Source organism: Ctenopharyngodon idella, chromosome 2 (assembly GCF_019924925.1).
Source record: "Ctenopharyngodon idella isolate HZGC_01 chromosome 2, HZGC01, whole genome shotgun sequence".
Classification (NCBI taxonomy): domain Eukaryota; kingdom Metazoa; phylum Chordata; class Actinopteri; order Cypriniformes; family Xenocyprididae; genus Ctenopharyngodon; species Ctenopharyngodon idella.
This window is the reverse complement of record NC_067221.1, coordinates 41396700-41413568: the sequence shown is the minus strand read 5'-3', so window position 1 is coordinate 41413568 and position 16869 is coordinate 41396700. Positions and strand designations below refer to the sequence as shown.

Below are 16869 nucleotides of genomic sequence, written 5' to 3'. Positions count from 1 at the left end.
GAGGGCTGAGAGGTGTAAACTACTGCAGGTGCTGCTGTGTGTGTGGAGCTGGGAAAGGTTATTCAGTTAATACATTAATCTGTAACCCCCCTCTGGGAGTGTGTGAGTGTGCGTGTGTGTGAGTGTGCGTGTGTGTGTGTGAGTGTGTGTGTGTGTGTGTGTGTGTGTCAGCCACTGTGTCTGATGGCATCTTATTTATGAAAGCCACTGGCGGGATTGATTTTTGGAAGTGTGTAAATGTGATTATGTGCTGTATTCTCATGTTTGCTATATGGGTGAAACTTGTCAACAGCATGTCTAGCTCATATTGCACCTCAAAATGTAAAAATGCATGATTATATATATATATATATATATATATATATATATATTCGCTCAAATTCTCAGTGTAATTCCAAAAAACATTTATTAAATTATATAAATGGTAAGTAATTATAAACGTAATCATGGTAGTATGCCTTTAATTTACTTATTTACTCATTTTAAAATGATATATCATGATTAATATACTAATATATCATAACATGCTACTAATAAATCTAAAAAATATAATTTAAAATTAATTTAAAAATATGCAATTATATTGTGCAATTAAATGCAATTATTATGCAACTGATTATAATATGCAATTAAATATGTGATTGCATTTAATTAACTTAAAAATATGCAATTATCATAAAATGATGATATAATAAAGTGTATATATTTAAATGGCTTTTACATCTTTTTATTATCTGTTTTACTGCCTTTAATTTATACTCATGTAAATTAAAAAATGTTGCAATACGATAAGACACTAATAATGTAAAAAAAAATGGTAATGATAATTTAGGGAGGAAATAGGCTTAATTTTCTTTATGCAAAACATGATTTTTTTTTTTATTTTATGACGAATCAGGCATGTTTTGGTGAAATTCACACATATACTCTAAAGAGTTACATCTCATTAAGAAGGAAAATTAGTTGGTTTTTGCACAAAGACAAACCCGCGGAGGGTGAATCGAGACCATCTAAATGCAGATTTGAGCTTTCATCACTTATATCATTATTCAAATGTTGGGATATACCCTCATCCCTAAATCCATATGGAATGAAGGAACTGCAGTTGATTTTCTATGCATTTACCGTTACAGATTGTTCAGGTAGGCGAGAAAGCGACCACGGGTGGATTTGGGAGATTAGATTTCCTTTTCCTCCTTTCTCACTTTAATATCTGTGGACAGCATCTGTGTAAAAACCAACGGGAAATGTGTTTACAGTAATGCACTTACAAGTCTAGCAGGCAGTTCACCGCAAAGAAATGTTTAAGATATGCAGCTGTCACAGTGTTTTGACAGTATAACCACAACACTTGAGCATTACAGGTCAGGAAGACGCTGTTTTCTGCTGCCAAAGCAAATCCACTTTAATGAGATTGATACGGTAAAACCGACATCATCGCTACTGTTCGTATCACTGTGTATCAAGTGCTGAGGAAGAGCTGAAATTCAAATATGTTTGGTTTCCAAAACGCGCTTTAAGCAGTTGACCAATCACAACAGACTAGGCCGTCTGACCTATCAGAACAGAGCAGCTCTCAGAAAGGCAGGGGTTTAGAGAGACCATTTCAGACACTGATGGAAAAGAGCTATTGCTGCAATGGATATGATGAGAAAGATGCACTTGAACACACATCAGACCCAGATCCAGTTAATAAGAGCATCTCTCAAAGTCCATGACAGTTAGAGAATATGATGAAGTTCAGCTGTAGAATATCCTTCTTTTAAAAGAACAAAATCACTTGAGTGTCAATTTGAGAGGTGAAGCTTCAAAGAGCATCTTTGTGTTTTTTCCCCTCACACCTCTGAAGTGTTTGGAGAGTTTCTGTCTGTGACTTCAGCTGTTTTAATGAACTGTGTTGAGATGGAGAAGAGACGTTCAGGCTGAAGAACAAATATTATTCATGTGTTTTCTGTGTTTGACTCTTGAGGACGTTACAAAGGCTTTTGCTGGGTTGAATGAGGAACAGTAAACTGGACATTTCTTCTGTTTGGATCACATCTGAGAAATCTGACTTTCTCTCGATGTAAAAAAAATGTTCATATTTGCTTCCTTAAATCACACTCATGCTTTTGTAAATGATTTTGTAAAATCAGTGCATGTAAAGTTCAACATTTTTTTTAATTTACCTAGAGAGTCCAGAGAATTGCACTGCAGTGGTTTTATTGAGGTTGAGTGAAAAACCTTGGACTAGTTCGCAAAAGTAGTACACATATTTAACAAACGATTTAATTGACAGCAGTGGTTCTTGAGGCGAAGTTGTTCAGAATGAGGAGATCTAACATATGATATGAATATTGTGCGTATGTGTGAAACACCACGTTATTACAGAGGAGTCAAGCGCGATAGCGCCACCTGGTGGCCGATTTCTTTCAAATTTCTCACAGACCTCTAGGGCGACTAGTCAAACAGGCACACCAAGTTTCATTCCGTTCGGCCTCCGTTAACCTTGTCTGCTCAAACTTTATTGGCCGATGGCCGCTGTGTTTTTTAAGATACGCGAATGTCCTTATAGACAATAACGGCACGACACATCATGCTAGTTTTTAAGTCAATCGGACTGACTGTAGCTATAGTAGTTTTCGTGTTTTTTTTTAATTTTATAGCACCAACAAGTGGCCAGTCGCCATGTCCTTTTTCATGTGACCACAGACTGAGTCCGTACATACTGTATGTGTACCGAGTTTGGTGAAATTATCTCATTTCATTTTAGTAAAAGAGGCCACACCCACTTCGAACATTTTGGGGACCCATCCCGGACGTGAATTGAAATTTCATCTTTTTTCCATAATTATTGACAATCTGACTATAGAGAATCTTTCTGCACTGGTTCGGTTCCGATTGGGCGAAAAACCTAGAATTCATTCACAAAAGTAATTTTTTAAATAAGCGCAAATATTCAACAAACTATTTGATTGACAGCAGTGTTTCTTGAGGCAAAGTTGTTCAGAATGAGGAGATCTAACATATGATATGAATATCGCATGTATTTGTGAAACACTGCGTAATTACAGAGGCTTAAAACTCATTAGCGCCACCCAAATTTCTCACAGACCTCTAGGGCGACTAGTCAAACAGGTACACCAATTTCCTTTTCGTTTGGCCTCCATTAACTTTGTCTAATAGGTGCTCAAACTTCATTGGCCGACTGTCGCCATGTTTTCTGAGATACGCGAATGTCCTCATAGACAATCATGACACGGCATGCTAGTTTTCAAGTCAGTCGCTGTAGTCATTTATTTATTAATTTTTTTATAGCACCAACAAGTGGCTAGTCACCTCTTTCATGTGACCACAGATCACATACATTTGGTGAAATTATCTCATTGCGGTTTAGTAAAAGTAAAAATCTTTTTTCATCTTTTAAGAAAAAAGTCGAGTAGTTTGCATCACTGGATGTTACTGTCGGTCTTTTAACATTTCTATCGCAAAACATGTAGCGTATTAAATGTTTCACTATTTACATCTTACCTCACTCTTTCAATGTTAAACTGATGCTTTGCGCTGGCTGTGAACAGTAAACCCCGCCTACTTCGATTTGATTGACCGTCTCAATCATTTTGACATTGACGAGCGCTGTTAGACCGCTGAGGCAGACCAGTCACCAGACTAAAAATTGTAATTTTTAAACCTTTTTGTCATCCTAACAACAAACAGAGCGCTGCCTAATGAAGTACAGGAAGAATTTCAAATATTGGGGGGACTATTAGGCCATTTCTAATTATTGGGGAGGACTTGTCTAAACTATAATAGTATCTCAAGGATACTAAAATAGGTCCAATAGCGATTGATTTATTGTTTTAGGTTGCTGTTGTAGATAATTAGAGATTCGGAATATTAACCTGAGACACCACACACGCTTTAAACACATTGCACACTTCAGCTTTAAATGAAACCTGTTCATTTCTCTCTCTTCTCTCGCAGGTGTGACTCAAGCCGAGACTCTGGTGACCGTCCGGAGAGTGACCCATCCTCCGCTGCGGCATCCGTTGGCAGAGTCCGCCCTCCTCCCGTGTGTGTTCACCCTTTCGCCCGCCCTCATCCCGGCCCACGGTCCTTACATCCACTGGACCCGCGGCTCAGGAGACCAGGAGAGGACGGTGCTGTCGGCCCGGGACGGGGTGGTCAGGGTGCACCAGGCCTACGCAGGTCGGGTCAGTCTGCCTGGTTACTCCGCCAACCATCTGAACGCATCATTGGCTCTCTCTCAGCTCCGCTCCAATGATTCCGGGACTTTCCGATGCCACGTCGCCCTGGGGGACAGTTATGAGCAGGATACGGTCAACCTGGAAGTCACAGGTGAGATCCGAACAGCGCCTGAAATCATCCGGAATTCAACGGGAGCTGAATTTAATATTCAAGATCCGCTGTTACTGGACGTTTTCATACATATTTTATAGCATTACACACATTTCAGGATGAAATATGATCCTTGAAACAGTGTTTTCATTGTTACTTGAAATAAAGCTGAAATAAACTAAAATATAAATAATTGAAAGGTTTGAAGTACTAAAATGATTAAAAATAAACTGAAACAAATATAAATTAAAGCTAAATAAAAATATTGAAAAACAAAATCCCAATAAAAATGACAATAACAAAAAAATCACTAAAACTTAAAATGGAAATGAACTGAAAATATAAAAATAAAAGCTCATTCAAAATATTAATAAATACTGTAATAGTATATAAATAATACTGCCTTAATTTGTGAAAAAGGGCTAGAAATGTTTGAATGTATTTTTATGATTGATATAAAATTACATTTTTATAAAAAAAATAATTTTATAATTTATAAATGTATAACATTTTGGTGTTTTAAAAAAAATCTTAATATTTATAAAATATTATAAAATTTATAAATATTGTAAAATGTATAAATATTATAAAATATTGTAATTTTATATATTTTGTTTAGAGTACTTTTTAAAGACATTGTTAAAAATTTGCTTTACAGAATTTGTGAACAAAAGGCTAGAAATTAACAGTTTGAATGTGTGTGTGTGTATATATATATATATATATATATATATAAAAATTATAATTTATAAATGTATAATATTTTGGTGTTTTGGTGTTTTTAAAAATAATTTTATAATATTTTATTTGTAAAGCACCTTTTGCAATAGACATTGTTTCAAATATAATTTTTTTAATAATTTATATAAAATTTATTTTTTTATAAATGTGCAATATTTTGGTGTTTTTAAAAATAATTTTATAATATTTATTAAATATGATAATTTTATAATGTTATTTATATAGCACTTTTCACAATGGACATTGTTTCAAAACAGATTTACAGAAAAATATTACAGTAATCATATCTTGCGTTACGTAAGGTCTTCATTTAGCTGTTCAATTAAAAGAAAATTATAGCTTATTATATTTGTCTGTAAACCCCCAGTGAGCAAGTGGAATTCGTTATGAAAGTCGTTTTGCACGGCTAAAGTCGAACGTGACCACATCTGAACCCAGAACATCAGTTTTCAGATAAAGACTGAGGAAAACTGCTGGTTCATTAACAATTAACGAGTCTGCTGTGAATTAATGACCCCCTCATTACATCGATTCAGACTGTCAATATCATACTCGTTTGAGCCTTTTCTCTCTTTTCTTTAGCTCTGCTTTATTTTCATTTTCATCTGAGGATCTCATTAACTGGTTAATTGGCCATAACTCTTTAATTAGAACGGTCTGATTGATTACCTGAGAATGAGGGATTGTGTGAATTCTGCTACAACTGAGATCATGAGGAAAACAGGTGACGCTTAATGAGGGAAATTACAATAAACTACAGATAAATCATCTGAAATTTTCTACCTAAATAATGTACGTGCTGCAAAAGACAATTAATATTCAGTGATATTACCAATTTTTTATCTTCAGACTACAGCTGTACGATTCTGGAAAAAATGAGAATCACAAGTTTTTGGTTTCAAACAGAGACAGACAACTAAACAAAATAACGTAATTTACTAGAGGTTCTGACAAAATGTTAATTGCTGCAGTCTATTTAAAATGTTTAATGAATCTGAATGAATTATTTAAAGAAAACTGGTTTGAATGACTCACTCATAATGTCATTGATTCAATGACTCACTCATAAATTCTTCACTTGTTCCATTACTAAATGAATCAGTGTTTTTTTTTTTTTTTATTAATCTCTTGAATGAATGATTCAGTGACTCACTTATAAATACTTGTTTCATTACTGGATGAATCAGCATTTTTTTGAACAAATCTCTTGAATGAATGATTCACTTATAAATTCTTCGCTTGTTTCATTACTGGATGAATCAGTGTTTTTTGAACAAATCTCTTGAATGAACGATTCAATGACTCGCTCATAAAGACTTCACTTGTTTCATTACTGGATGAATCAGTGTTTTTTTAAACGAATCTCTTGAATGAACGATTCAATGACTCGCTCATAAATACTTAACTTGTTTCATTACTGGATGAATCAATGTTTTTTGAACAAATCTCTTGAATGAACGATTCAATGACTCACTCATAAAGACTTCACTTGTTTCATTACTGGATGAATCAGTGTTTTTTTAAACGAATCTCTTGAATGAACGATTCAATGATTCACTCATAAATACTTGTTTCATTACTGGACGAATCAGCATTTTTTTTTTTTAACAAATCACTTGAAAGAATGATTCAATGATTCACTCATAAATACTTCACTTGTTTCATTACTGGATGAATCAGTGTTTTTTTAAACGAATCTCTTGAATGAACGATTCAATGACGCACTCATAAATACTTCACTTGTTTCATTACTGGATGAATCAGTGTTTTTTTAAACGAATCTCTTGAACGAACAATTCAATGACTCGCTTATAAATACTTCACTTGTTTCATTACTGGATGAATCAATGATTTTTGAACAAATCTCTTTAATGAATGATTCAATGACTTACTCATAAAGACTTCACTTGTTTCATTACTGGATGAATCAGTGTTTTTTTAAACGAATCTCTTGAATGAACGATTCAATGACTCACTCATAAATACTTCACTTGTTTCATTACTGGATGAATCAGTGTTTTTTGAACAAATCTCTTGAATGAATGATTCAATGACTCACTCATAAATAATTCCTAGTGCTTTACCTGTGACTCTCCACAGAAGCCGTTGTCAGTTAGGTTGTTAATTAACTGTGTGTTAATATGTCTGTGTGTTTTCAGGTGTGGTGTTTCACTACGGTTCTCCTGCGGATCGATATTCTCTGTCCTATGCCGAGGCCGTTCGAGCGTGTGAGGAGAATTCGGCTCAGATCGCCACGGCCGAGCAGCTGTGGGCTGCGTTTCACTCCAGTATGAACAGCTGTGCGGCCGGCTGGCTCAAAGACCAGAGCGTCAGGTCAGCAGCACCTGTCATAAGCATTGTTAAATCTCATGCATTTCTAGTTATTTTCACCTCAAGCTATCATAAGGCTACTTTTGCAATATTGCAGGTAAATTATTTAGCATCTACATGACAGCACAGCACTATTTACATATGGATGTCTGGATTCCCACAGTGTTTCATCCGATCTTACTCCTCGTCTCCTCTCCGCAGGTATCCCGTACAGACACCGGAGCTCGGTTGCAATGGACACACTGAGTTTTCTCGTGGGGTGAGGAATTATGGGAAACGGGACCCTTCAGAATTGTTTGACGTGTATTGTTTCGCCAATCACATGCAAGGTGAGATTCCAGAAAACGTGTTTTAATATATTAATATACTATATGTATGTGCTTTGAAACACTAACTAAATAAATAAATATATACAGTCAAACCTAAATGTATTCAGACCTTGAACATTTCATTCATTAATACAGTTTATTCACTATAGTTTAAAAAATGGTAATAAAATATGACAAGATTTCAGAGTTAAACTGTGTCAGAAAAATTAATCTTAATTATGTCAGATAACACATAAGCAAAACATGGTCAGGTCAAAGTGTCTGAATAATTTTTGATTCCATATTTTTGTCAATTTTACTGGTATCCACTGTATGAAGAATTTTGGGTATAATATGTCACAGTTTACTTTATTTTGCTATCCTCACTTACATAAATGAACTATAGTGTCCTGAACCCACTAGTAAAAATATATCAAAAATATCTGAATAATTTTTGGTTTGACTGTAGTAGTAATGCATAATAATAATGATAATAATAATAATAAATATTATATTATAATTAATATATAATATATTAATATTATAATATTATATTATAATAAATTAGAAATATTAATAATTTATTTTTATATTAATTGTACATTATGTATTAATATTATATTAAATATTTATTAAACTAAATAAATAAAATACTACTTAAACGAGTATATTATCAAGTATACTATGTACTAAATAAATAATTTTATATATAAAATTAAATTATTTATTTATTTGTTATATTAATTGTATATTATTTATTAATATTACATGTTAAATATTTAACTAAATATATAATAGTAATGCATAATAATACATATTATTATTATTATTAATTTTATTATTAATTTATTTTCTATATTAATTGTATATTATGTTTTCATATTATATTAAATAAATATTTATTAAGTATACTATGTACTAAATAAATAATGATATATGTTATTTATTAATATTATATATTACATATTTATTTACCAAATAAATAAATGTATTACATATTTTAATATATAAATATATTACGTATTACTAATTTTATATTATGTATTAATTTTATATATTAAATATTTATGTATTATATTAATTGTATATTATATATTAATATTATATATTAAATACTACACAATATACTATTAAGTATACTGTGTACTAAATAAATAAATAATATACAGTATGAATGCATATTATATCATTACGATAATAATAGTAATTTTATTTATTTATTTATGTGTTTGTTTGTTTTTTTATTTATTTAAAAATCAGCAGTAACCCTGAAGGTCTGATGACCCTAATTTTTCTTAAGTCTGCCTAAAATGTTCAATATTAATTGATATTTTTAAGTAACCAAAACTTCCTTGTTTTTTTAAGAAATTGTAATTTTATCCTGAAGTCTATGATATGAACTATTACAGTAACACCACAGAACTGTATGTGGAGCTGTTAGCAGAGCAGAGAAACACTTTGTTTTGTAACATTTCTTATATATTCCCTCTACACACTTACTGAAAGTGGCATTAATTCATCTGAACCCATAAGCCATCTGTCCAGCCAAACCTCACTTACATCTGTCCTCGGCCTTTCGTTCTCCAGGTGAAGTGTCTGCCGTCTCCGCCCCGGACAGACTGACACGTCTAGAAGCCTCGGCTCACTGCGCGTCTGTCGGCGGTCAGCTGGCCACCGTCGGTCAGCTCTACCTGGCCTGGAGGTCTGGACTGGACTACTGCGAGCCGGGCTGGCTGTCCGACGGGAGCGTGAGGTATTCTGTCAAGGCGCTGCGGTCAGAGTGTGCCGGCAGAGAAGCAGGTGTCCGAACCGTTCCTCCGGCAGAACTGAGCAACGGAACCGCGCGCTTCGATGCTTTCTGCTATCACGGTACGCAGTGAAGTGTCACAGTCATGTGTTACTGCAGCTCTTACTCTGTTGTGGTGATTTTATTGATCCAGAGATGCAGTGGGGATTTGATCATGTTGTTAACCATGATGTAAGCATGATGCAAAATATCTACAGTGATATATTTTTAACAACTACAGTGTTGCATTTTTAATTCAGCAAATGCCATTTATCTTTTATCTTGGAAATAAAGAAATTTTATTTTTTTAAACCAATTTATTATTATTATTATATTTTAAAATAAATATTTATGTTATTGTTATATTATTTTTGTATTAATTGTATATTATGTATTAATATTATGTTATGTACTTATATGCTAAATATACTAATAAGTACACTATGTATTAAATAAATAAATATTTTAATATGTAATATTAATGCATAATATATAATTAAATAGTAAAATAACAGTAATAATAATATTCAGCAGGTAACAAATTATTGTTATTAATATAATTGTAATTATATTTTAATATAATTATTTATATTATTGTAATATAATTATTATAGAAATGGTATATTATGTATTAATATTATGTTTTAAATATTTATTTATTTACTAAATAAATAATATACTACATAATATACTATTAAGAGTACTACGTATTAAATAAATATTTTAATATATAATATTAATAAATAATATATAATGATAGTAATAATATTCAGCAAGTTTTTTACATTTACATTATTGTTTCTAATATTATAATAATAATAATATAATATAGTTATTTATATTATTGTAATATAATTATTATATTAATTGTATATTATGTAATAATATCATGTTTTAAATATTTAATTATTTACTAAATAAATAATATACTAAATAATATACTATTAAATGTACTATGAATTAAATTAATAATTTTATATATAATATTAATGAATAATATATAATTAAAATAATAGTAATAATAATATTCAGCAAGTGCTGTTCAGCTGTTTTGAATTTTTAAAACCAATTTATTATTAATAATCATTATTCTAATTATTATTATTATATTTTAATATCATTATTTATATTATTGTAGTATAATTATTATATTAATTGTATATTATGTATTAATATTTTATTTATATTATATATATATATATATAATTTAAATAATAGTAATTATAATATTCAGCAAGTGCTGTTCAGCTGTCATCTTGGAAATAAAGATATTTTTCATTTTTATTTTGTGGGTTAAAAGGCACACAAAATAGTTTTTTGTCACACTGGAAATGTAAAGTCGAGTCAAATGCATTGCTTTATGACACACAATATCTTTTGCAGTGTGCCATTTGTATATTTCACATTTTAATTTGCATATTTTGCATATTTTGCACAGTATACATACTGCATACTAAATAAAAAAAATATATATATAGCTGGTATGTCATTCTGAACACATCCTAAGATGTTTGACTATACATATAGATTTATTTATCTGACCAGACTTTTATCCAGAGTGATTTACAGTGCATTCAAGGTTTACGCGTGTCCCTGGTAATCGAACCCGTGACCTTGACGTCGCTTACGCTCCACCAGTTGAGTAATGTGTTTAGAGAGAGAAACTGAAGTAATTGAATTGAATTCGTCAACAGCAAAGAAACCGCAGACGGCTCCGACGGGCATCATGAAGTCCTTCCTGAGACCGTGGAGGTACATGACCGGAGACAACAGCTCAGAGCAGACGACAGAAGACGCGTCCCAGTCTCAGTCTTCCACCACCGGTACAATCATTCTCACTCTTGACGTGTCAGCAGTGAGCAGTGGATTATCTGGTGATGGTTTGTGTTTAGCTCAGGATGTTCAGTCACTGTCAGCCCAGAATCCTTTACATCAAAGATTATATACTAAATCCATCAGAACATCATTTTATTGGTAAAAGGAGCATATTTTACCTTATTGCAACTTTTTATCTTTCTCTCTCATGTCTGCTTTTAATATTAGTCAAGGTTTTTTTGCATACACTTTCAGCTTCTCTTTAGAACAGGCTGATTTTGTTTCTAAATGACCTTGCAAACATGTTTGTAATGTTTTGATTGAAAATTAAATTCTGCTGATTTAAATATTTCACCAAGGTGATGTTACAACATTTTAAAAGTTAGAATGGCTTGAAAATTATAAGGAAATTTTAATATTTTACACCAAAAGTCATGGAGTTACAGTATATACTGTAAATTATTTTATTCAGCAAAGATGCATTAAATTGATCAAAAGTGACTATTTCAAATAAATGCTGTTCTTTTGAACTTTGTAAATCAGTGAATCCTGAAAAATAAAATGTATCACAGTTTCCACAAAAATAAAATTTTTTTAAACCAATTTTATTATTATATTTTAATATAAATATTTATATTAATTGTATATTATGTTTTAAATATTTATTTACTCTAATATACTAAATATACTATTAAGTATACTATGTATTAAATAAATAAATATTTTAATATACAGTATTAATACATAATATATAATTAAAATAACAAAATAATAGTAATAATAATATTCCGCAAGTATTTAATTTTTTTAACCAATTTATTATTGTTATTAATATAATTATAATTATTTATATTATTGTAATATAATAATTCTTATAGAAATTGTATATTATGTATTAATATCATGTCAAATAAATAAATAAATAAATAAATAAAATAATATACTAAGTATACTATGTATTAAATAAATACATATTTTAATATATAGTATTAATACATAATATATAATTAAAATAATAAAATAATAGTAATAATAATACTCACTTTTAAACAAATTTATTATTGTTATTAATATAATTATAATTATTTATATTATTGTAATATAATAATTCTTATAGAAATTGTATATTATGTATTAATATTGTTTTAAATAGTTATTTACTAAATAAATAAATATACTAAATAACATACTATTAAGTTGTACTAAATACTACTATGTATTAAATTACATAGTATTAAATAATTGAATATATGATATTAATAAATAATATATAATTAAAATAATAGTAATAACAATATTCAACAAGTATTGTTCAGCTGTCATCTTGGAAATAAAGTTATTTTGATATTTAGTCAGTGCTGTTTTTTTTTTAACTTTCTATTCATCAAAGAATCCTGAGAAATAAAATGCATCACAGTTTCCACAAAAATATGAAGCTGTTTTCAACATTGATAATAATCATAAATGTTTCTTGAGCAGCAAATCATCATATTAGAATGATTTCTGAAGGATCATGTGACACTGAAGACTGGAGTAATGATGCTGAAAATTCAGCTTTGATCACAGGAATAAATTACATTTTAAAATATATTCACATAGAAAACAGCTATTTTAAAATGTAAAAATATTTCACAGTATTGCTATTTTTACTGTATTTGTCATGAATTAAATGCAGCTTTGGTGAGCAGAAGTTGTTATTTCTCATACTTGCTGTGCAGCCAGTGAAAGAGCGAGTTAAATCTGAACTATTCTTGTTGAATATCCTGTTTCACTTGGAAATGTCATATTCTGAAAGTAAACAGTGTTGTTTTTCATGTTAAACTTAATGTAGCTCCTCTCTGACTATATTCCAGACGCACAGACTGCCAGCCAGTCGGACCTTCCTGACCTCCAGCCCTCTAACTGGACCGGACAGGTGGATTTGGACAAAGAGCCGCACATGGCCGCCGAAGCCCCCGAGCTCTCAGCCGAATATCTGACAGTCCGTCTCCGCGCTGGAGACACGTCTCTGGACTGGAGTGGACAGTTGGACTCGTTCCCAGACAGCGAACAGGTGGTTTCTGCTCCGGGGTCAGATCTGAGTCCTGGCGGATCGGCCACAGAGGAAGAGGATGAGGATGAAGGTCTGTCCGGTCAGTCCGTCAGTCCTACAGCTCCTCAAGGAAAGGGCAAGAGTTCCCTCACCAACATCGTCAGCTCATTATGGAAACCCTGGAGCTACTTGACAGGAAGTGAGGCGGAGGCGACAACCAAGAGTGCGGCTGCTATGGAGACGACCGTGATGGACACAAAACCCACTGCAACTCCTGGATCAGGTAACTATTAAACTGCTTTTTCTCCATGTTCAACTTTCTTTAGTGTGTAATGATGCTGTTTGAGCATTAAAAAGGTCTGTAAACGTATCCTCTATATCCCTGAAACGCCTCCAATGTAGTCTTGAGTTTTCTTCACAATATTTCTCATTTAAATAATTCATACACAGGATAAAGGGGCGGGGCCTGGTTGAGTTAGTTAGTAGTGAGTTGAAACAGGCGGTTATGGTAAGGGGCGGGACATTTCCCAAACACCAATCACAACACACTGCTCCAGCCGACCAATCAGAGCACATTGTGCTTTTCAGAAGGAGGGGCTTCATAGAGACAGGAACTAAACAGAGCGTTACTGACAGACTGGGAAGAGAGGAGCTGAACAATGGAGAATATGAGGAAAATAATCAACCTGTTCTAGCAGAGCACAAAAACAACAGAACTTCACTGTAGCTGAGGACTTCTAAAGGATCACATGTTGTGATGGATGTTCAGGTGGTTCTGGTCAGAAACATTTGGTGTGACACAAGAAAAATGACTGCACAGCAAAAAAAAAAAAAAAAAAAAAAATAGGTCTTGCTCAGTATATTTGTCTTGTTTTCCAGTACAAACAATTTAAACATTCTGAAATGAAGGTACACTTAAGAAGTAAAATTACTTAATATATTAAGTCTTGTTTTTTTTTTTAAAAAATATCAAAATGAAGTGAGTTTATGCTTAAAACAAAAACAAATATCTGCAAATGAGGGCAGAAAAGTAAACTTGCTTTCCCTTTGAATTAAGTTTGATTTTTTTTTTAGCAAAGTAAAATTATTTAGATAAAGATGTATGAATATATATGACTCCAACCATTCAACTTGACAAGTTAACAACGTTGTGCCTTTAGATAATAATGTTTTTTTTTTTTTGTTTAGATTTAGCATTATTCATCAGCATGTTAAGAGCATTTCATAATAAACAATGTTCTGATTGGGAAAATTATTTACAGGTTTTATAATTTCTCCTAATAATATGTCTTATAAGATGATATTTAAATGCTTAGTTTTATGATCAAAGCTCTGTAGTTTTTAAGGGGACCTATAATGCTCCTTTCACAAGATGTAATATAAGTCTCTGGTGTCCCCAGAATGTGTCTGTGAAGTTTCAGCTCAAAATACCCCACAGATCATTTATTATAGCTTGTCAAATTTGCCCCTATTTGGGTGTGAGCAAAAACACACCGTTTTTGTGTGTGTCCCTTTAAATGCAAATGAGCTGCTGCTCCCGGCCCCCTTTCCAGAAGAGGGCGGAGCTTTAACAGCTCACGCTTCGGTCGCTCAACAACAACAAAGCTGGAGAATCTCACGCAGCCAAAATGAGGATTTTGTTCAGCCTTACATTGTTCAAACCGGAGTCGACACTGATGGAGAGACTCAGGAAGAAGTTACAACTTTTAGACGTTTCTGAATGGTTAGTGGATAAATTTGTGTAGTTGCTGTGGAGTTGATTCAACTCATCCACTAGCATGTGCTGTCATGTTAATCTTTTGTTCAAATCCAGTGTTGAATTGACCCTCGTTTGTGAAGCAGTCCGGCGTAAAATGACGGCATGTCAACAACACTCTACTACAACAACTCTTCCTCTTCTCTAAAGCAGCCCAACATGGCCACACCCCCTTTGTTGTGCGTTCTCAGGGGCGGGGTTTAAGTAAATTTTAGGGTTGGTGATGTCACCAACCCAGGAAGAAGCTTGTTGTAGTCCCTACCAGCCGTTTGTTGTAGTCCTTAAAATTTCTGTAAAAGAAAATGTCTCCCTTTGCAACTTCGAGCATCATAACTTTGCAGATGTTGTTTATCCTCAACATTAACAGCAACATTACACACTAACTAAGGTTAAAAAAGTGAAATCATAATCAACCACCCCTTTAAAACATATAATGCAATGCAATACAAAATTACAAAATGATGTATTGATAATTAAGTAAACCGAAGTTGCTTCAGTCCAGTAAGTGTTGAAATATTTTTAATGTGTATATGCAGTATTTCAGCTGTGCCTCTTAATACATTTGATTGTATAACATTTGCTTAAAAAATTCGTTATTTGTGATTTATCTGTATATTCCTTTTGAAACATATAGATAAAAAAGGGGGCTGGTCTTGGGCTTTAAAATCTCAGGCTGAAAACGGTCCCAGTCTCCATAAAGTCTGCCTTTATGTTCTACATCGAGGAGGGCCGAACGTTAAAGTTTCAGGATACTCCAGTTAGTGTCCTCTCCGCCTTCCTGTCTTCATTAATACAGATACCTTGTCTGGCCCAAACTGAACCCGACAGCATTAATGTTTAACTTCAAATGGAAACTTAGGCCTGTCGCCTACATTATTAAAGTCCATTTTCCATGAAGGCAGAATTTCGGCTCTGCCCCAGTGGAAGCTTCATAATTGAGGGTTGAAAGCTTGAGACGGGAAGCCAGAAACTGGAAAACTGCTACCACACTGTTCACTTATGTATACTTACTGTACGCTTGAATGCTTTCTGTGGTTTATTCTGCTGATATACCAAACATACAAGGAGCCTCATGTATAAAACTTTCTGTAGATTTCATCCTAAAAGCTAGAACCTGTGCAAAATTCCCTTTATTCAGCAGAAGATGCATCATACATGCATATCCACCCCGTCTCCTCCCCGAAATAACCATATATGGAGCTTACAACACCTAGTTTTACTTTGTTTGCATATCATTTCCATATGCATATTCTCACCCACGTGATACCATGTTTAACGGTACAAGACATTAGGAAAATATGAGCTACGTACTATAAATGCCATTTGTGCCGTCACATTGCATTGCTAAAAATCATTCAGTATCCTTGTTTATTTTTTTAGAAATCGCAATATGTCCGTGGAAAATGATGTATAATCATTGCGTACGCACAAAACAGCATTGAAATGTGTGTAAGTAGCGTTTATACCAAAATCTACTGCGCTGCCTATCTACAACACAGTTAAGACACACTATTTCACCCAATATTAGTTATTTTAGTTTATTATTTGAAGCATTTCAAGCCATTTATCCATTAGGATGCTGCTTTATGCCAGAAACAAAGCCGCGAGCGTTTGGCCTGCAGGCGTACTTGGATTCAGTTATTAGCTTGTAGCAACGCAAGATTGATTTCACACATCATTGCATTGCAAAGTGTGTCGGCACACAATTCATTACTGAATGCAAGTACTGTAGATGCGCGGGCCAAGTGCTTGTGAACTTGTG

The 16869-nt window shown here is 32.7% G+C and overlaps 1 protein-coding gene across 1 annotated transcript in view; it reads left to right on the top strand.

Moving 5' to 3' along the window:
• The window catches only part of ncana (neurocan a), an 85539-nt gene that overhangs the window by 31884 nt on the left and 36786 nt on the right, over positions 1-16869 (top strand). The window contains exons 3-8 of the mRNA XM_051871051.1: positions 3964-4338; positions 7239-7413; positions 7612-7739; positions 9306-9587; positions 11199-11327; positions 13173-13634. Of these exons, the coding sequence (XP_051727011.1) occupies positions 3964-4338; positions 7239-7413; positions 7612-7739; positions 9306-9587; positions 11199-11327; positions 13173-13634 (1551 nt within the window). The remainder of the gene's footprint in view (positions 1-3963; positions 4339-7238; positions 7414-7611; positions 7740-9305; positions 9588-11198; positions 11328-13172; positions 13635-16869) is intronic.